Raw genomic sequence first — 22,700 nt, forward strand, 5'->3', positions numbered from 1 at the left:
ACAGTTTGGCAATGGCTACCTATCCACCACAGGTAGATAGCCAACCAAATAAATGAAGTTGGAAGAGATTGTTGACACCACAATCACCAACAATCTTCCCTGCTGAGTCTGGATGTTGGCGGCCTCTTGGAGGCATCTTAGAACATAGAACATAGAACAGTACAGCACAGAACAGGCCCTTCAGCCCACAATGTTGTGCCGACCATTGATCCTCATGTATGCACCCTCAAATTTCTGTGACCATATACATGTCCAGCAGTCTCTTAAATGACCCCAATGACCTTGCTTCCACAACTGCTGCTGGCAACGCATTCCATGCTCTCACAACTCTCTGCGTAAAGAACCTGCCTCTGACATCCCCTCGATACTTTCCACCAACCAGCTTAAAACTATGACCCCTCGTGCTAGCCATTTCTGCCCTGGGAAATAGTCTCTGGCTATCAACTCTATCTATGCCTCTCATTATCTTGTATACCTCAATTAGGTCCCCTCTCCTCCTCCTTTTCTCCAATGAAAAGAGACCGAGCTCAGTCAACCTCTCTTCATAAGATAAGCCCTCCAGTCCAGGCAGCATCCTGGTAAACCTCCTCTGAACCCTCTCCAAAGCATCCACATCTTTCCTATAATAGGGCGCCCAGAACTGGATGCAGTATTCCAAGTGCGGTCTAACCAAAGTTTTATAGAGCTGCAACAAGATCTCACGACTCTTAAACTCAATCCCCCTGTTAATGAAAGCCAAAACACCATATGCTTTCTTAACAAGTTTCTTACCAGAGGCAGGCCCGGCCCTCTGTCACCGCTACCATGACTCTACCAGAAAAATGCGAAGGCCACAGCCTGATTAAATTCTTTCCTGATGACCCTAAGAGCTGTGCGCATGTTGTTTTCTCAAGTATTAAATCGAGCGCCTGCAGGTATCTCCATTGTGAAGCTCCTATGCGATTTCCTTCCTGTCAGTTGTGTGAACTTCTAGCTATGGATCATCTATGCAGTGCTTCAGGCTCTCCTTTTGGGCATTCTTGTCTCGGGAGACTGTTCATCATCTTGAATTAGATGGCTACACAGAGGTGGCCTATTAATTAAATTATGCCAATGACAGAATATTTTTCATTATTTCATTAAAAGTCATGAGCACTACCAGCTTTACCAGTTCTATTTCCCCATGAGTCAATAATCTGCACTGTGAGTTCTGAGGAGTACTACAGGTTAAAACAGTACAAAGTGCTATTGTGGTTCAATTGTATTTGCAGTCATTCATTTTATTAATTCACTTTTTGTTACTGCATTTATAATGCATTGGAGCAGTAGTTTAAGAATCTTTGGTGCCCTTTTAAATCATTGCAATTTTTAATACAAGTTCAATGTGCTTTATACAGCACATTAGATTCCCTACAGTGTGGAAACAGGCCCTTCGGCCCAACAAGTCCACACTGCCCCTTGAAGCATCCCACCCAGACCCATCGCCCTATAACCCACACACCCCTGAACACTATGGGCAATTTAGCATGGCTGATCCACCTAACCTGCACATCTTTGGACTGTGGGAGGAAAATGGAGCACCCGGAGGAAACCCATGCAGACACAGGGAGAATGTGCAAACTCTGCTCAGACAGTTACCTGAGGCTGGAATTGAACCCGGGTCCCTGGTGCTGTGAGGCTGCAGTGCTAACCATCGTGCCGCCCCATTGGAAGGACATTGTTTAGCAATAATGTAAGCCTGCATGCAAATTAATATATTTGCCTATGACACTAATCTGGGGAAGTGGAACATATTTAATAATAATTTTCAAATCAACCTGTTCACAGTTGTTATTGCATACCTCCGGAGCAAAATGGACTTGAATCCATATCTCCTGACCCAGAGGTAGGGACATTAACACTGCACGACAAGAGCCCTCTGCAAATTGAATATATACTTACAGGGCAGAAATGTTTAGGGTAATGGGAAGAAAGCAAGAAATTGTGACAAATTGGAGAGGTCCTTCAAGGAATCAGCACAGGTTAAATGGGCTAAATGTGCTACTTATGTGCAATAAGATTTTATGTTTTGTTTATAGGATTTTGTATGTATCATACAATAAATACCTTGCAACCAAGCCATATCTGTCACATTTCAGATGTCATCAAACAGACGTTACATCCAGACATAATTAGAAACATAGAAAATAGTCTTAGTGATACAAACAATACTTTGTTACAAGTTGAAATTATCTTTAAAAACATAGAAAACCAAACCCTTTATTGTTCTTTTCACCTCAAGGCAGAAATTTATCAGCAGTTAATTATTGTTCTTGACATTAACATTTTCTGAGCTTTTGGAAACCTTATTACAATCACCCCACACAGATCAGTAGGCTTAAAGGCACAGGCCCAATAAAATAAAGATCAATTTGCATCTAAACATAGTAACTGTGTTTTGGACCAGCCAGGAGATCCGCCAGGTTGGAAAGAGGGATCCCAGGAATTAAATACTGCCTTTCATTCGGCAAGACATGTTATAAAATCAGTAGGCATTAAGTATGACATGAAAGCAGCTTCCATGATATCATAAAGCAAGTTCAGAGAATCTAGATCACAACCTCTGGGCTGGAACTTTTGAGTTCAGGTCCTACCTGTCATAGATGTGTGTCACAACATGTCTGAACAAGTTGATTAAAAATAGTTTTTATCATAAAGTTACATGCTACCCATGATGTGCTTTGCTGTACGGTTGGAGTTATTTATACACGACAAAGCGTGATAGGGGCTAAGTCACTTCTGTCCACGCAGCAAAGGTCAAAAATTGGATAAATCTTCCCTTGAAAGTCTGCATCAAATGTATAGATCAAACTCAGCTCATCAGGATTATCCACATTGTAGAAGGAGAGACGCTTTCCCTCATAATCCAGGAAGATGCCAATTTTCCGTGGCCTCACAAAGAGTGTAAGTTGGACTTTGGGGTTCTTGTATGCCTCATAAATCTTTCCTTCCTTCACTCCAATCATCCAGACTCCATTCTCAGGAGTCTTGTTTAGTTTTCCTTTGCGCCCTGTAGTTCCTTTGATGACACCGAGACGCCACTTCATCTTCTCGTTGACAATCACTTGCCAGTAGTGCTTGCCTGAGGAAAAGCCTTTGTTGGCGAGGATGCAGGTATTGTAGTCAAATCGTTCCTGTACTAATGACAAGCGCTTGAGATACGTTCCACATTCTACCCTGGTGCTACCATTGGTTATGATCAGAAGTGGATGTGCAGTGCTGGGATCTAATTTTAATTCCTCTGGTTCTGAAAAAAAATTTTAAGAACAGTCTACAAGGGGAGAAGGTCCGGCCTGGAGATCAATATGAAATTACAGATTGCAATTTTGTGGATTAACACTTTACTGTTAGTCATTCAAATTAAAATATCTCACAACAATACATATCTCACTGGCGATACTACAATGGGGTAGATGTAGACCAACTGTCTTAATTTAAACATTAATTTTTGAAATGCAGCTGGCAAGGCCAACATTTGTTTCCATCCTAGCTGCACTTGAGATGGTGGTTGGGTGGGGGTGGAGTTGTGTCATTCTCTTGAACTGCTGCAGAAATAAGGAAGGCTAATGTCATGTTGGCCATAGTTACAAGTTTCAGAATAAAGAAGTCTTGCTACAATTGTACACAGCTTTATTGAGATCACACCTGGAGTACTGTGTGCTGTTTTGGTCTCCACTTAAGCAAGGTTTTACTTGCTTTAAAGATATTATAACGAAGACTGGTTCTTACAGTGAATGATGACAGGCTGCATAAATTGGGCCTAAACTCTCTCGGGTTTAGAAGAATGAGAGGTGATTTCATTGAATAGAGTGGCGCTTATTATCATGTATACTCAATGAGTATAATGAAAAGTTTATTTGCTGCCAATTACAGTGCTGACATAGACACAAATATCTAGGCACAGCTCCTTTTGTTACAAGATTTGTTACAGAAAAGAGCTCAGTACAGCAGAACACGCTGGCACTTAGCTTTCAGTCTACACCAGATCCTGGCTTCACACCGTGCCTGCAACATGCCACGTCGGGAGGCCCATGCACGAGGCTGGAAGGTCACCAGATCATGCCACACCAGGAGGCTGCTGTGGGAAGATGCCATGCCATGCCAGGAAACCGCTGTGGGAGACCGAGAGAACGTGATGCTATGCCAGGAGACTGCTGCGCCAGGCCAGGAATTGTCGCTCGCTGGAGGCTGGGAATCAAAAAGAAGGTGGAGGAGGAGAAGAAGATAAAAGAAACGCAAGGAGGAAGAAAAAGAGAAAGAAGAAAAGAAGAAGAAGAGCGGGCGAAGCGAGCGAGCACCAGTTTTGGCATCTTACTCTGCCACCATCTTGCAACAGAAACATACAAGATTCTGAAAGGGTAGACATTGAGAGGTTGTTTCTGGTGTCTTGAGAATCTAGAACATGAGGGCACAGTGTTCAGCATAAGAGGTTGATCATTTAGGACTCAGCTGAGAAGAAATATCTTTACTTCAGAGTGTTGTGAATCTGTGGAATTCTTTACTGCATCAACACTACATTTAGGGCTGAGACAGATGGATGTTTCAACTTCCAATAAATCACAGGATATGGGCAACATGAAACTGAGGCCGAAGATCAGACTTGATTGCATTGAATGGTGAAGCATGCTCAAGCAGCCTTTGGTCTATTCCCATTTGTATTAAATCATATTGAGACAGGCCGTCCACAATGCTGTTACGAGACAGTTCCAAGGTTCCAAGATACTATCTGCAAGATGCACTGCAGAAATTCTCCAAATATCCTGAGACAGCTCCTTCAAAATTCACAATCACTTCCATCTAGAAGGATAAGGGCAGCAGATTCGATGGAACACCACCATCTTCAAGTTCCCCTCCTGACATGGAAATATATCACCGTTCTTTCACTGTTACTGAGTAAAAATGCTGGCACTCCTTCAATAACAATATTGCGGATCTATCTAAAGCACACAGACCACACCAGTTCAAGAAAGCAGCCCACCACCACCTTCTCAAGGGGAACTAGGGATGGGCAATAAATGTTACTTCATCCCAAAACAGAATAAAATAAAACATACACAATGGTTAACGAATGGATTGCAACAGACTTTCAAGTCACTTTGGTGCATGTTTTGAAGGGGAATGTGGATGTGATGGTGTCTGTTTGGACCTGTTGCCTCTGGATTTCTAAGTGGTGGAAGCCACAGATGGGAATGTACTATCAAATGGACATTGGTAAGTTGCTTCAGTGTATTCTGTAAATAATATCCATAAGCAGCCACAGTGTGCCAGCGCTGAAGACAGTGGATGGGGTGTCAATCATTCTGATTGCTTTGTTCTGGTTGGAAGAGCTACTAAATTAAACATACAGTCAGGTCTTCACCCCTATTGCATTCCGCTGGGATTTTCTGGTGCTTGCTAACCTACAGCCTGCTGTTATACTCGTTTCTGCTACCCTATTTTCTTCAGGAGAATGTCCGATCATGTGCAGGGTCTGCCGGGAATTCCCCAGGCTCAGTGAAGGAAAAAATTTGATTTGATTCGATTTATTTATTGATTTTGTTTATTTACTGTCACATGTATTTTGTTACAAAATGCAGTGAAAAGTGTTGTATAGTGCCGCCACTCTTTGGTGCCATCTTAAAACCCGGAAAATAAACCAAAACTTAGAAAATAAAGGCAGAAAATAAAGAAATAAAAAGTGTTCAACTTTACAGTGCTTCTTATTAAGTGCTCGATCATGGGCCATCGGCCGAGTGGCTAGATATAAGTCTCCTTCATGGGGCTGCCATCACTGGAATGAGAGTAACCACTCATCAGCGCTGTCTCGTCTCCATCGATGCCCTTGCCACTATGAGTCTTTGATGAACCTGGCTAATGCAGAAGCACAGAAGCTGCTGAGTACCCACTGACCCAAACTAGGCTCTACTGCTGTCATGAGTCTGCTTCAAGCCCACCTTGCCAATGCAGCTGCTGCCAATGCCACAGGATCTCATGACGGGCTCAAATTTGCCTCCACCACCACCTCCATGTGCCAGGCGAGACATCGCTGGGAACCCAAACTTGCTTTTGCTGCAGCAGCCATGAGTCGGTGCTAGGACTGCCTCATTGATGCAGAAGCTGCTGGGTACACAAACTCACCTCCGACACCGTTGTTTCAAGTCCATGTTGCTGGGCCTACTTGAGTCCACCAATGCCTGCGACCAAGCTCTTCAGCAAGCGGTAAGAATAAGAAAAGAGACAAAAAGAGAAAAGACACGAGAGAAGAGAGAGAAAAAAAACACAGAAAGAAAAGTGGACGGGCTCAGAGGTCCTACTCCATTGCCATCTTACCAGAACATGAATAACTATCTAAATTCCAATTTCTACTGGGCACTCTGAGAGGAGAGTGTGGTTATACACTATAAATGTGTGGTTATACACTTTGGTGGCAAGAACACGAAGGCAAATAACTATCTCAATGGAGTCAAGTTAGGTAAAGGGGAAGCACAACGAGATCTAGGTGTTCCAGTCAATGAAAGCAAGCATGTAGGTACAGCAGGCTGTGAAGAATGCTATTGGCATGCTGGCCTTCATAACAAGAGGAATTGAGTATCGGAGCAAGGAGGTCCTTCTGCAGCTGTACAGGGCCCTGGTGAGACCGCACCTGGAGTATTGTGTGCATTTCTGGTCTCCAAATTTGAGGAAGGACATTCTTGCTATTGAGGGAGTGCAGCATAGGTTCACGAGATTAATTCCTGGAATGGTGGGACTATCATATGTTGAAAGATTGGAGCGACTGGGCTTGTCTCCACTTGAGTTTAGAAGGATGAGAGGGGATCTGATTGAGGCGTATCAGATTATTAAGGGATTGGACACTCTGGAGGCAGGAAGCATGTTTCCGCTGATGGGTGAGTCCAGAACCAGAGGACACAGTTTAAGAATAAGGGGTAGGCCATTTAGAACAGAGTTGAGGAAAAACTTCTTCACCCAGAGAGTGGTGGATATATGGAATGCTCTGCCCCAGAAGGCAGTGGAGGCCAACTCTCTGGACACTTTCAAGAAAGAGATGGATAGAGCTCTTAAAGATAGTGGAATCAAGAGTTATGGGGATAAGGCAGGAACAGGATACTGATTGTGGATGATCAGCCATGATCATAACGAATGGTGGTGCTGGCTCGAAGGGCCGAATGGCTTACTCCAGCACCTATTGTCTATTGTCTATTGAGAGGAAAATTCATCAGGATTTCAGTTCTCATCTGAGGTAGAATAAAATACACATTTAAGTCATTAAAAAAGCTTTTTGTGTTGACTCAATTTTGGAATGAGTTCAGAATATATCAGTTCCAAGCAAGCAAAAGAGAGAAACATAAAGCTGTTCCCAATTCAGAACTGATCTCGTTGTTCAGTTACTGGTAGAACAGCTATGTAGATTGCACCATCTCAGGGGCACAGCCCTTAATGAGTCTGAGTGGTGCTAGCTAAAGTTAAGCAGGCTGAATTAGTGCTTTGCCTTCCTATTCAATAGCATCGCACAAGTCCATATAGTGATACACGGTATAATGTTTCTTTAAGAGACCAAAAGCAACGAGAGCAGAAGGAGGCGATTTAGCCCATTGAGTCTGTTTTGCAATTCAGTGAAATCGTGGCATAGCTGATAATCCTCAATTCTATTTTCCTGGCTTTTCCCTTAATCCATGATCCCGTTACCCTTCCCCTGATTAAAACCATGGCACAGCCTCCATTGCCTTCTGTTATAAAGAATTCTGCAGATTCTGTACACTCTGACAGAAGAAAATTCCTCCTCGTCTTTGTCTTGTATGCCCTTTGGGTTAAATTTGCATTTGGATGACGCTGACAGTGACAGAGACTTATTTCTCTCCAGCCCAAGGATCTTAGTCTTGCCCCTGAACCACTGAATCATACTGATTCAATATCACCACCTGTTGATGGTGTTTCCATATTACTTTCAGGAGTGGAATTTGAGGATTTGGGCACAGCAGTGACAAGAGAAAGAAACTGTGGACATAGGGATGACAGGGATGATTAAATGGGCATTTATTCAATGCCACAACCAGTGTTTATGCTCTGTACAAGCACTAACATTTTAGCTAATCAATTCATCTTGTTCTTTTATTCTTTCAGGAGACAGTGATGATCATAAACTAACATAAACATACTTTCTGATAAATAACCTAATCTGTAAATTCTATTTGTAACCTAGTAACAATCTCTATTCATGGTCATCTGTATTACATATTAATGCCATTACTCACATTTGGCTGCGAAGAGATAATTTTACATAATTCCACCTGGTAACAAAATCTCTTGACTAAAACTATCTGATACCGAGTCCACCATTCAAACCCACCTGGTAAAATTCTCTTTTGCAGTTTTTTCCAGACGGTCAGTTTGATATCATCATCTCTAAAGCCAGGTTTGAAGGAGATTGTGCTGAAGGCTTTGTCAGACTGTGGCTGTGTCGCCAGTTTGCAACTAAAAGAATCACAAATGGATGAATTGCTAATAGATACACCACTGTGTTAGTTTGTAAAGCTACACACTTTCGTGAACAGCCAGCAGCAAGTTACGCTTGAGCCAGTCATTGAAAAAGTTGAATCTACAACTATAGGGCAAGTATTTTTCACTGAAGTGACTCATAATCTTTAACTAGCAGGAGATACTTGATAATCTCAAATTCTCCAGCATCTGCAGTTCCTACTATCTCTGAAACAATCTTAATATCGATCAGTGATAATGGGAACTGCAGATGCTGGAGAATCCAAGATAACAAAGTGTGGAGCTGGATGAACACAGCAGGCCAAGCAGCATCTCAGAAGCACAAAAGCTGACGTTTCAGGCCTAGACCCTTCATCATTGTGCTCCTGAGATGCTGCTTGGCCTCCTGTGTTCATCCAGCTTCACACTTTGTTATCTTGGATTATCCAGCATCTGCAGTTCCCATTATCTCTGATCACTAAAAGCAAAATGCTGTGGATGCTGGAACTCTGAAACAAACACAGAGAATGCTCCAGAAACTCAGCAGGTTTGTCAGCATTTATGGAGAGAGAAAGAGTTAATGTTTCAAGTCCACCATGACTGTTCTTCAGAACATACACTCAACGATCAGTGTTAATGGGAACTGCAGATGCTGCAGAATCCAAGATAACAAAGTGTGGAGCTGGATGAACACAGCAGGCCAAGCTGCATCTCAGGAGCACAAAAGCTGACGTTTCAGGCCTAGACCCTTCATCAGAGAGGGGGATGGGGAGAGGGAACTGGAATAAATAGGGAGAGAGGGGGAAGCGGACCGAAGATGGAGGGAAAAGAAGATAGGTAGAGAGGAGAGTATAGGTGAGGAGGTAGGTAGGGGATAGGTCAGTCCAGGGAAGATGGACAGGTCAAGGAGGCGGGATGAGGTGGTAGGTAGGAAATGGAGGTGCAGCTTGTGGTGGGAGGAAGGGATGGGTGAGAGGAAGAAGAGGTTAGGGAGGCAGAGACAGGCTGGACTGGTTTTGTGATGCAGTGGTGGAAGGGGAGATTTTGAAGCTTGTGAAGTCCACATTGATACCAAAGGCTGCAGGGTTCCTCACTGATACAATTTTAACCTCACTGCGAAGCCTCTTCCAGGGATGCCTAACCTCAAGAAGTTACCCTCCTCCCTCCAGACCAACCTCAGGGAATCTCCCTCCCACTGCAACTCTCTTGTAATCTCTTCGGCCTTGAAACTGCTCGACCATGTCCTGAAGCAAACCAGGTACCACAGCCACATCACCTTTCTCAGCACCTGCCTACGGAACCAGATCATCCCCAAGGGACTACAGTCTACATTTCAGCCTTCCCAATTTGGCCCCAACCGTGACCACCTCTACACCCAGAACATCCAGACCCTTCAGAAGCGTTTCTCCCTGCGAGTCCTGAAACAGACACTCGTGGCCATGCGCCGGCATCTTTAGGCATTGCAATCCAGCCTGCCCAGCTCAGAACCACCCTCTCCCAGACCTGCAAAGGACCTCTGCTGTTTTTTTATCCTCTGCAGGATCCACAGACTGAACACCCAGTTCTACTCAGCTTTACTGGGCACCAAAAATCGTAAGTACTACAAACTCACTGGCTCCTGCCACCTTGAACAGGATTCCTGTACCTCCCAAATCCCGAGCCTGTCCCTGCCCCTCCCCCACCATGCATCCGTCGCCATTGACCATGAGGACACGGCTGGTGACCCCACCGAAGACGTCACGTCCGCCACTGCCGGGCACACCACTTCCGCGACCGCTACTGCAGTCACCGCCTCCACTTCCAAAACCAACACCACACAAATCACCCTCACAGCTGCCGCTGCCGCCCACTCCGCTCCGCCCACAGCCGACAGAGCCACGTCCACAGCTGACGGAACCCCGCCCACAGCCGACGGAGCCACGCTCACAGCCGACGCCGACGGAACCCCGCCCACAGCTGACGACTACATTGCTCCGACCACAACCTCCACAGCCAGCAACCCCAGAGAAGACAGCCACACTGAGCCCTGCCGAATCTTCACCATCCCCCCAGACCTCCAACTGACTGAGGATGAAGAGTCAGTCCTAAGCAAGGGGCTCACCTTTGTCGCCCTCCACCCACACATCAACGAAAACCAGTCACGTTTGGACATCGAGCAGTTTTTCCGCCGCTTTCGCCTCCACGCTTACTTCTTTAACCGTGAGCCTAACCCGCCCACCAGTGACCCCTTCACCCGCCTCCAACACAAGTGCTCCTCCTGGACACCACCCCCAGGCCTCCTACCCTTCCTTGATCTCTTCATCTCCAACTGCCGTCGAGACATCAACCGCCTCAAACTCTCCACCCCTCTCACCCACTCCAATCTCTCCCCCACAGAACGGGCAGCCCTCCGCTCCAACCCCAACCTCACCATCAAACCCGCAGACAAGGGAGGTGCAGTGGTAGTATTGCACACTGACCTCAACATCGCCGAGGCCAAATGCCAACTCTCCGACACCTCCTCCTACCTTCCCCTTGATCATGACCCCACCCCCGAGCATCAAACCATCATCTCCAACACCATCCAGGACCTCATCACCTCAGGGGACCTCCCACCCACAGCCTCCAAACTCATTGTTCCCCAACCCCGCACGACCCGTTTCTATCTCCTTCCCAAAATATTCAAGCCTGCCTGCCCTGGTTGACCCATTGTCTCAGCCTGTTCCTGCCCCACCGAACTCATCTCCACCTATCTGGACTCCATTTTCTCCTTTTTGGTCCAGAAACTCCCTACCTATGTCCGTGACACCACCCATGCCCTCCAGGACTTACAATTCCCTGGCCCCCAACACCTCATTTTCACCATGGACGTCCAGTCCCTATACACCTGTATTCCTCATGCAGATGGCCTCAAGGCCCTCCGCTTCTTCCTGTCTCGCAGGCCCGACCAGTCCCCCTCCACTGACACCCTCATCCGCCTAGCCGAACCCGTCCTCACCTCAACAACTTCTCTTTCGATTCCTCCCACTTCCTACAAAGGGCGTGGCCATGGGTACCCACATGGGCCCAAGCTATGCCTGCCTCTTTGTAGGTTACATGGAACAGTCCCTCTTCCGCACCTACATAGGCCCCAAACCACCGCGCCCCCCCCCCTTCCTCCGTTACATTGATGACTGCATCGGCGCCGCCTCTTTTTCCCCAGAGGAGCTCGAACAGTTCATCCACTTCACCAACACCTTCCACCCCAACCTCAAGTTCACCTGGGCCACCTCCAACACATCCCTCACCTTCCTGGACCTCTCAGTCTCCATCTCAGGTAACCAGGTAGAAACTGATGTCAATTTCAAGCCCACTGACCTCCACAGCTACCTAGAATACACCTCCTCCCACCCACCCTCCTGCAAAAATTCCATCCCCTCTTCCCAATTCCTCCGCCTCCGCCGCATCTGCTCCCACGATGAGGCATTCCACTCCCGCACATCCCAGATGTCCATGTTCTTCAAGGACCGCAACTTTCTCCCCGCAGTGGTCAAGAACGCCCTTGACCGCGTCTCCCGCATTTCCCGCAACACATCCCTCACACCCCGCCCCCGCCACAACCGCCCCCAGAGGATCCCCTCGTTCTCACATACCACTCCACCAACCTCCGGATACAATGCATCATCCTCCAACACTTCTGCCATCTACAATCCGACCCCACCACCCAAGCTATTTTTCCATCCCCACCCCTGTTTGCCTTCCGGACAGACCACTCTCTCTGCGACTCCCTTGTCCGCTCCACACTCCCCTCCAACCCCACCACACCCGGCACCTTCCCCTGCAACCGCAGGAAGTACTACACTTGCCCCCACACCTCCGCCCTCACCCCCGTCCCAGGCCCCAAGATGACCTTCCATTTCAAGCAGATGTTCACCTGCACATCTGCCAATGTGGTATATTGTATCCATTGTAACTGGTGTAGCTTCCTCTACATTGGGGAAACCAAGCGGAGGCTTGGGGACCGCTTTGCAGAACACCTCCGCTCGGTTCGCAACAAACGACTGCACCTCCCAGTCGCGAACCATTTTAACTCCCCCTCCCATTCCTCAGACGACATGTCCATCACGGGCCTCCTGCAGTGCCACAATGGTGCCACCCGAAGGTTGCAGGAACAGCAACTCATATTCCGCTTGGGAACCCTGCAGCCCAATGGTATCAATGTGGACTTCACAAGCTTCAAAATCTCCCCTTCCGTCACTGCATCCCAAAACTAGCCCAGTTCTTCATCTCGCCCCACTGCATCCCAGAACCCAGCCCAGCCTGTCTCCGCTTCCCTAACCTCTTCTTCCTCTCACCCATCCCTTCCTTCCACCACAAGTCGCACCTCCATTTCCTACCTACCACCTCATCCCACCTCCTTGACCAGTCCGTCTTCCGTGGACTGACCTATCCCCTCCCTACCTCCTCACCTATACTCTCTCCACCTATCTTCTTTTCTCTCCATCTTTGGTCCGCCTCCCCATCTCTCCCTATTTATTCCAGATCCCCCTCCCCATCCCCCTCTCTGATGAAGGGTCTAGGCCCGAAACGTCAGTTTTTGTGCTCCTGAGATGCTGCTTGGCCTGCTGTGTTCATCCAGCTCCACACTTTGTTATCTTAATATCGATCAGTTTTTGTTTCTTTTTGCTTTTACAGAATCACAGAATGGTAATTGTACGAAGGAGGCCATCTGGTTTGTCAAGTCATACAGTCATAGAGCTGTACAGCACAGAAACAGACCCTTCGGTCAATTCGTCCATGTCGTCCAGATAACCTAAATTACTCTAGTCCCATTTGCCAGCATTTGGCCCATATCCCTCTAAACCTTTTCTATTCATATACCCTTCCAGATGACTTTTACATGTTATAATTATACCAGCCTCTACCACTTCCTCTGGCAGCTCATTCCATACATGCACCACCCCCTGTGTGAAAACATTACCCCTAAGGTCCCTTTTAAACGTTTCCCCTCTCACTTTAAATCTATGCCCTCTAATTTTGGATTTCCCTTTCCTGGGAAAAAGGCCTTGGCTATTCACCCTATCTAAGCCCCTCATAATTTTATAAACCTCTATAAGGTCACCCCTCAGCTTCCTCCACTTCGGGGAAAATAGTCCCAGCCTACTCAGCCTCTTGTTACAGCTCAAACCCTCCAATAACATTGTAAATCTTTTATGAATGCTTTCAAGTTTAACAATATCCTTGAAAGCCATGGTTGACACTATCTTCACCACACTCTTAGGCCGTGCAAGTCCTACCAGTTGCTGTATTAGAGATTTACCTCATGTTGACTCAGATTATTTTGCTAATTATCTTCAACTGCTTTCCTCTGGCTCTTGGCTCTTCCCCAACAGCACTGGATCTTCCCAATCCATGCGTTCCAAGCTCCTCATGTACACTGCGATCAAATCCCCTCTCAACATTCTCTTCTCTAAAAAGAGCAACCTCAGCTTTGCCAATCTACCATGTCACTGAAGAGATAGTATGCACTGCCAATGCTGAAGTCAGAGATAACACAGTGCAGAGCCGGAGGAACATGGCAGGCCAGGCAGCATCAGAGGAGCAGGAAAGCTGACGTTTTGGGCCTGGACGCTTCTTAAAAGTGGGAGCAGGGAAAGGGAGCTCTGAAATAAATAGAGAGAGGAAGGGTGGGGCTGGGGAAGTCAGGTGGGATGGTGATAGGTGAGTGCAGGTAGGCAGTGGTGGGGATTGAGGTGTGGATAGGTGCGAGAGAAGACAGACAGGGTATGTCAGGTCAAAGAGGCAGGGTTGGAAGGAAGGGTTGGTCATGGGATGAGGCCAGGGGTGGGGCGATTTTGAAACTAGTTAAGTCCACATTGAGACCATTGAATTGTAGGCTCCCAAGACAGAATATAAGGTGCTGCTCCTCCAGTTTCTGGGTGGTGTCATTGTGACACTGGAGGATGCCCAGGATGGACATGTTGTCCAGGGAATGGGAAGGGCAGTTGAAGTGGTTCGCGACTGGAAGGTGTTGTGGTTTGTCGCGAACAGAGCACAGGTGCTCTGCAAAGTAGTCTCCACGATCAACATTCTGGGGGTCATGATTGACTAGAAACTCAACTGGACTCACCATATAAATATAGTGGCTACAAGAGCAGGTCAGAGTCTCGGAATACTGCAGTGAAAAACTTACCTCCTGACTCCCTAAATCCTATCAACCAGGCACAAGGCACAAGTCAGGAGTGTGATGAAATACTCTCCACTTGCCTGGATGACAGCAGCTCCAAAAACACTCAAGAAGCATATTTTAAAGGTGAGAGGAGAAAGATTTAAAAGGGACATGAAGGGCAATGTTTTCACACAGAGGGTTTTTGTATGTGTTTAGAACTGCCAGAAAAAGTGGTACATGCAGGTACAGTTACATCATTGTAAGATATTTGGACAGGTATATGAACAGGAAAGGTTTAGAGGGATATGGGCCAAATGCAGGCAAGTGGAACTAGTTTAGTTTGGGAAACTTGGTCGGCATGGACAAGTTGGACCGAAGGGTCTGTTTCCATGCTGAATTACTCTATGGCTCTATGCATCCTTTGATCACTAAGGACATAAAAATATATGTTCCTCCACAAAATGTGAAAAATAATTACTCGTAGACTAACACAGCATCTATCATTGAGATTTTGGGAAACTGGGCTGAGTCGTCAGTGGCTTAATTTCTGGGATCTAGATTCAAATCTAACCCATCTTAATGAAACTGTAATGTCCTCTGCCTGCTGTCTGTGAGATACTGTGTGAGACGATGTTAGGTAGTCTCAGTACAGTTTAAAATAGGCATGAAAACAAAAACAGAAGCTGATGGAGAAACACAGCAGGTCTGGCAGCATCTGTGGAGGGAGAAACAAAGTTAACATGTTGTGACTGGTGACCCTTCAAAAGGTCTCCAGCAATTTCTGTTTTTGTTTCAGATGTTCTTTGTTTGATTAAAATCAGCATGACCTGACATGACTCAAGTCCAATTCAACAGATGGATCTGTTCTAGTCGAAACTGGGAAATTAAGAGAATTGGTACAAGTCGAGGGTGTCATTCTAAGGCAGAGAATGAGACACAATATCAGAAAAAACTGAATTGGAACTTTGTATCCAAAAGTGTTACACTAAGCAAGAAATGTTTGATCCTAACAAGTATTTCATTCAACACAGTTAATCTTGACCACAAATGTTTTTCAGTTTCAGATGCTGATAAAAAGACCCTTGCACCTATTCTGGATCCATCAATTCAAATCCCATGTAACTGACCATCCTCTGCATTCTATTATATTCTCTCTTGTCAAATATGTAGTCAATTCAATTTTAATTGATGCTAAACTTTTGTTTTAATTCATGGTTGGGTATTCATCTTCCATTAATTCACCGGTATAAAATCTTTTTCCTAACTGCCTCCTTCATTCTTTTAGCAAGTTCCAAACCAATTCATCAATTAGTGGCAACAAACGTCTTTCTGCATTCTAAGGGCTCAGATGGCATGGTGGTAGTGTCCACATCTCCTAACAAGGAGTCCCAGGTTCATGTCCACCTGCTCCTGAGGTTGTGTAATGACACTGAGTAGAAAATATGTAAGACCTTAAGACATAGGAGCAGAAGTAGGCTGTTCAACCAATCAAGAGTGCTTCGCAATGCAATGAGATCATGACCGGCCTGATAATCCACAACTCCACTTCCCTGCCTTTTCCCCTTTACCTTGATTCTTTTACTGATTACACCTACCAGTGTCTTCTTCCCCTTTTTATTGATTGCCTACTCTCAGATGGATTTTGTATCTTCCAATCCAACATAATTCTTGTGAATGTATTCATTCCATCCTGTACCAACAATGCTGACCCACCACCCGTTGTCTTTGTGGCTGTTATTTTGAGAAGTCACATACCCCTGATTATTTAGTTTCCAGCTTTGTTTTCCTTGTGAACATCTCTGTAATAGCTGTAAAATCACACCCATTAACCTATATTTGTGCCATTGATTCATTTATTTTTGTTTGGAGTCCGCTTTAAACTTTCCCTGTTCAAGTGAATAGGAGTCCTAAATGTTCAAGGTTTTCTTTACTGACATTATATTCAATTGAGCAATCATCAATCAATCCTGCACCTATCCTGCAGCTCTAATATCCTTCTTATAATATAATGCATGCAATTATTCTAACTCTAGCTAAACCAACGAATAAATTCAATGATAATAAGGTGTAGAGCTCTCTACACCTTGTTATCTCAGATTCTCCAGCATCTGCAGTTCCTACTATCTCTGAAACAAATTCAATATTGTTTCCATGTTGCAAATACCAAAAGGAATTTGTCCTCCTGTACATACTTTAGATTGACAATATCCAACCAGTACCCACAGGTCAGATACAGACTTTTCAAAAAGTTCCATGTCTGCTTTGCTAGCAGACACCTTACAGTTCATTCACAGGATTTGCACAATTAGTCATCACATACCCTTACACAATCAGGAGCATTGCCCAAGATACAAAATGATGTGAAGTGCAAGTTATTTGTCAAGAACATTTTTTTTTGTTTTATTTATTTGAAGATGGAGTTTCAAATTCAGGTAAATTGAAGTTAAGATTTTGCTAGGAGCTGTTTCTCCAATCTGGGTCAGCACGGTGGCTCAGTGGTTAGCACTGCTGCCTCACAGCGCCAGGGACTTGGGCTCGATTCCAACCTTGGGTGACTGTGTGGAGTTTGCACGTTCTTCCCAGGTGCTCCAATTTCCCTTCACAATCCAAAGATTAGGTTAGGTGGATTGGCCACGCGGAATTGTCCATAGTATACAGGGATGTGCAGGCCAGGTGGTTTAACCATGGGAAATGCAGAGCTATGGGGCAAGGGTAGTGGGCTGGGATGTGTGATGCTCTTTGGACGGTTGCTGCAGACTTGACAGGCCAAATGGCCTCTTTCTACACTCTGGGGATTCTATAATCTCTTCCATGTTTGTTGCTGTAGGCTTTACTGGTGAGCTAATCAGCAACAATTGTGGGAGAGAACTAATCTGTGATTGGAAGGGCTGCAATTAGCCTTATATTAGACCCCTGACGGTGAGTGTAGGAAGAGGGAAACTTTGACTTGGGCGGAGTGGAAGGAGATGAGAGTTGCAGTACAATGAGAAGGCAATGAAAGTTGAACGAACAACAGGGACTGCAAGTCAGACTGTGGCGATGAGGGTGGAAGTGATAGTCAGGCTGCCAGGTTGCTCTTGTTCATTTTTCTAAAAAAAAATCTTTAATCAAATTTCATTGGTGTGTCTCAATAAAGAAAAAGATTTTCTTATCAATCTGAAATGTTTGCTGGTGGGGTAATAACAATGGTGGAAGTTGCTGGAGAGCAAGTGCCCCTATGGATTAGTTTCCTGAAGGTAAAGAGGGCAGAAGAAGACAGACAGAGTGAAGGTAAGAAGAAAGGGAAGGGGTACAGAGAGAAAGAGAATGGGGTGAGAGAGAAAGAGGTAGTGGGGTGAGAGTGTGGGAAAGGGAAGGAGGAGAGAGGGAAAGTAGGTTATTGGAGCAGGAAACCTCAGATTGAAGGTCAACTCATTTCTGATCTCTATTTTCATCTCTGAACCCAGACTGTACCTCACCAGAGACGACCCAAGGTCAGCATTGGTTAAACCTAACTCCTTTGATTGGTCTCAGTCACCACCCACTTCCCTGGTTAATAATTTTCCTCTATCTCCTTCCTAACCAAAAAGGCAAAAAAAAATCAGCTTTATTATTAAGCTTTGCTACTTGGCACTTTAAATAGTCATTTCTGTCAATGACTTATTTAATTGATCAATTTATTATTTTTTTTGTGAAGTCTGTCTTTACTGTTGTGGTAACCCTTCTCATTCTAAGTTTGTTCACTCGTCTGCACAAGCAAGAGATAAAAAGACATGTCCTCCCCCACTGTGAAAGGGTGGCCAGCCCTACTGTAGATGGTCGAGGTTGTATTGCATACAAAGCCAGAGTCATATGAGCAAAGTCATTGAACTGGAAATTGTAGCCACCTTTTACTGTGTAAATACTGTAATCATTTATTGAGTGAGGCAACAATTTTATTTGTGTAAAAAACTATTTGCTCTGTTTTATTTATTTGCTCTTGGCTTAATTGGAGTGCATGAGTAATACTTATCATGCATTAGGTAATGACTTGTGTAAACATTGAGGTGATAAGAATCATCAGCAGTTTTAACACCACAGAGTGAGCCTGATACTATGAGACTCACACCCACACATATTGCACTTAAGAAAATGTTTCCAATCTCCAAGTTTGACGCCCTCCCCTATCTACTGGTCACCCTTTTAAAATTAGCAAATAATTTTATTTAATCATTTCTCACACTAGTGTTCATTCACACACATGAGGTGCCTATTTCAATCTTGGTAATTGGAGGAAAAAATGTTTCAGGACATGCACTAAAACCTGAGGGCTAGTTATAACTCAGCCTGTTGGCAGGAAACAAAAACATTCACTTACTTAGAGATAGTAAGAACTGCCGATGCTGGAGTCAGGGATAACAGAGTGTGGAACTGGAGGAACACAGCAGGCTAGGCAGCATCAGAAGAGCAGGAAAGCTGATGTTTCAGGTCAGGACCCTTATGAAAGGTCAGTTTTCCTGCTCCTCTGATGCTGCCTAGCCTGCTGTGTTCCTCCAGCTCCACACTGTGTTATCTCTAACACGCACTTACTTACTATAAGTTAGCATGGCTTTCCACTTTGGGGTTTAATTAACCCAGTTGTTTGACAATCCTTAGCTTCTAGGTTTCTATTCTTGTTAGGGATCATTTGGGTTTTAAAGTTATTAATCTAAAATTTTCAAACTGCTTTCGTGTATACAATAAAATTCATAGGACAGCAAGCAAAACATTCAGCTCATCAAGTCTGACCCATCATTGAATGAGATCATGACTGATCTGATAATCTTTAACTCTAACTTTATTCCCACAACTGTTGATTTCTGTATGGATTAGAAATCTATTGATCTCAGCCTTGAAGTACTTAATGATTCAGCCTCAACAGGCATCTATGGTAAAGATTTCCACACAAAGATCACACTGAGAGAAGAAGTTCCTCCTTATCTCTGCTTTTAATGTGCGGCCCCTTATTCTGAGATTATGACCTCTGATCCTAGACTATTCCACGAGAGGAAGTAATCCTTCCACATCAACCCGGTCAGATCCCCTAACAATTTTGTATGTTGCAATAAGATTGCCTCTCATTCTTTGAAACTCCAATGGGTCCAGGCCCCAAACTACTCAACTTCTCATAAGAGAGTTCGTCCATAACTCGGACCAGCCTACTGAACCTTCTCTGTGCTGTCTCGAGTACCAATCTATCTTTCGTTAGAACTAGAATATTCTTTATCATCTATCCTTGGATAAAGAGAACATAAGGACATAAGAAATAGGAGCAGGAGTAGGCCATCTGGCCCATTACACCTGGTCCGCCATTCAGGAAGATCATGGCTGATCATTTCATGGGCTCAGCTCCACTTACCTGCCTGTACACCTTAAACCTTAATTCCTTTACTGTTCAAAAATCTATCCATCTTTGCTCAAAACCATTCAACAAGACAGCCTCAACTGTTTCGTTCGGCAGGCAATTCCACAGATTCACAGGCTTTTGGGTGAAGAAGTTCTTCCTCAACTCAGTCCTAAATCTGCTCCTGCTTAGTTTGAGGCTATGCCGCCTTATTTTCGTTTCAAGCGTCAGTGGAAACAACCTCCCTGCTTCCGTCTTATCTCTTCCCTTCATAATTTTATATGTTTCTATAAGATCCACCTCATTCTTCTAAATTCCAATCAATCAGTTAAAACTATTCAGTGTTCCTGCTGTGATCCAACTAGTGCCTTGTATAGTTTTAGCAAAATCCTTCCTATTTTTATACTCCATTCCCTTTGAAATAGAACATAGAACAGTACAGCACAGAACAGGCCCTTCAGCCCACAATGTTGTGCCGACCATTGATCCTCATGTATGCACCCTCAAATTTCTGTGACCATATACATGTCCAGCAGTCTCTTAAATGACCCCAATGACCTTGCTTCCACAACTGCTGCTGGCAACGCATTCCATGCTCTCACAACTCTCTGCGTAAAGAACCTGCCTCTGACATCCCCTCGATACTTTCCACCAACCAGCTTAAAACTATGACCCCTCGTGCTAGCCATTTCTGCCCTGGGAAATAGTCTCTGGCTATCAACTCTATCTATGCCTCTCATTATCTTGTATACCTCAATTAGGTCCCCTCTCCTCCTCCTTTTCTCCAATGAAAAGAGACCGAGCTCAGTCAACCTCTCTTCATAAGATAAGCCCTCCAGTCCAGGCAGCATCCTGGTTAACCTCCTCTGAACCCTCTCCAAAGCATCCACATCTTTCCTATAATAGGGCGCCCAGAACTGGATGCAGTATTCCAAGTGCGGTCTAACCAAAGTTTTATAGAGCTGCAACAAGATCTCACGACTCTTAAACTCAATCCCCCTGTTAATGAAAGCCAAAACACCATATGCTTTCTTAACAACCCTGTCCACTTGGGTGGCCATTTTAAGGGATCTATGTATCTGCACACCAAGATCCCTCTGTTCCTCCACGCTGCCAAGAATCCTATCCTTAATCCTGTACTCAGCTTTCAAATTCGACCTTCCAAAATGCATCACCTCGCATTTATCCAGGTTGAACTCCATCTGCCACCTCTCAGCCCATCTCTGCATCCTGTCAATGTCCCGCTGCAGCCTACAACAGCCCTCTACACTGTCAACGACACCTCCGACCTTTGTGTCGTCTGCAAACTTGCTGACCCATCCTTCAATTCCCTCGTCCAAGTCATTAATAAAAATTACAAACAGTAGAGGCCCAAGGACAGAGCCCTGTGGAACTCCACTCACCACTGACTTCCAGGCAGAATATTTTCCTTCTACTACCACTCGCTGTCTTCTGTTGGCCAGCCAATTCTGTATCCAAGCAGCTAAGTTCCCCTGTATCCCATTCCTCCTGACCTTCTGAATGAGCCTACCATGGGGAACCTTATCAAATGCCTTACTGAAGTCCATATACACCACATCCACAGCTCGACCCTCATCAACCTTTCTAGTCACATCCTCAAAAAACTCGATAAGGTTTGTAAGGCATGACCTACCCCTCACAAAGCCGTGTTGACTGTATTTGATCAAGCCATGCTCTTCCAGATGGTCATAAATCTTATCCCTCAGAATCCTTTCTAACACCTTGCAGACGACAGACGTGAGACTTACCAGTCTATAATTGCCGGGGATTTCCCTATTTCCTTTCTTGAAGAGAGGAATATAGGCCAGTTTTCCATTTGTGATAATGGGAACTGCAGATGCTGTAGAATCCAAGATAACAAAGTGTGGAGCTGGATGAACACAGCAGGCCAAGCAGCATCTCAGGAGCACAAAAGCTGATGTCTCTGATGAACAGTCTAGGCCCGAAACGTCAGCTTTTGTGCTCCTGAGATGCTGCTTGGTCTGCTGAGTTCATCCAGCTCCACACTTTGTTATCCAGTTTTCCATTTGCCTTCTCTATTACCCGCTGAACTTGGATGTATACTTCTTGTGATTTATGCATGAAGACTCCCAAATCTCTCTGTTCTGCAGTTTTCTTCAGTCTTTCTCTAATTAAATAGTCAGCTCTTCTATTCTTCATTCCCAATGCTAACAATCTCACATTTTCCCACATTATATTACATAACAACATTCTAACAACTCCTTAACCTCTCTAAATCCCTCTGCAGTATCTTTGTATCAGCTTCACCGTTTGCCTTTCCACCTATCTTGGTGTCATTTGCGAACTTTACTACAGTACATTACCTTTTCTCATCCAAGTCATTAATTTGCCTGGTAAGTAATTGTGGGCCAGCGCTAGTCCCCGTGGCACTCACTATTTATAGGTTTCTATCTGGAAAAAACCATTCCCCCATCTCAACATTATTAACCTTCTAGCATGGGAAAAAGTTGGCTAGTTGTTAGAACTGCTATTGATGGAAGAAATTAAAACCTGAAATTAAGGAAAAACTTACTTTTCGTCAAGGAATTTGGAATGCATATGGAATACAATCAGTGAGAGAAGGATTTATATAACGTACCTGTAGTAAGTTGAAGGGGCTGAATGGTCATTGCCTGTTTCTTCCATTCTTGATTCATTCATGAGAATGTGAACATTGTTGGTGAAGCATTTATTGCTCATTCCCAACTGCCCTTGTTCTGAGTAGTTTACTTAACCGTT

At 44.8% G+C, this 22,700-nt stretch overlaps 1 protein-coding gene across 1 annotated transcript in view; it reads right to left on the reverse strand.

Annotated features, from left to right (window-relative positions):
- Positions 1-462: 462 nt before the first annotated feature.
- Positions 463-22,700, reverse strand: part of LOC125464645 (E3 ubiquitin-protein ligase TRIM50-like) — a 39,244-nt gene continuing 17,006 nt past the window's right edge. Inside the window, exons 5-6 of the mRNA XM_048557286.2 lie at positions 8,345-8,469; positions 463-3,265 (exon numbers count right to left, since the gene is read on the reverse strand). Coding sequence (XP_048413243.1) covers positions 2,721-3,265; positions 8,345-8,469 — 670 coding nt within the window. The 3' untranslated portion in view covers positions 463-2,720. The remainder of the gene's footprint in view (positions 3,266-8,344; positions 8,470-22,700) is intronic.

Source organism: Stegostoma tigrinum, chromosome 27 (assembly GCF_030684315.1).
Source record: "Stegostoma tigrinum isolate sSteTig4 chromosome 27, sSteTig4.hap1, whole genome shotgun sequence".
NCBI classification, from domain to species: domain Eukaryota; kingdom Metazoa; phylum Chordata; class Chondrichthyes; order Orectolobiformes; family Stegostomatidae; genus Stegostoma; species Stegostoma tigrinum.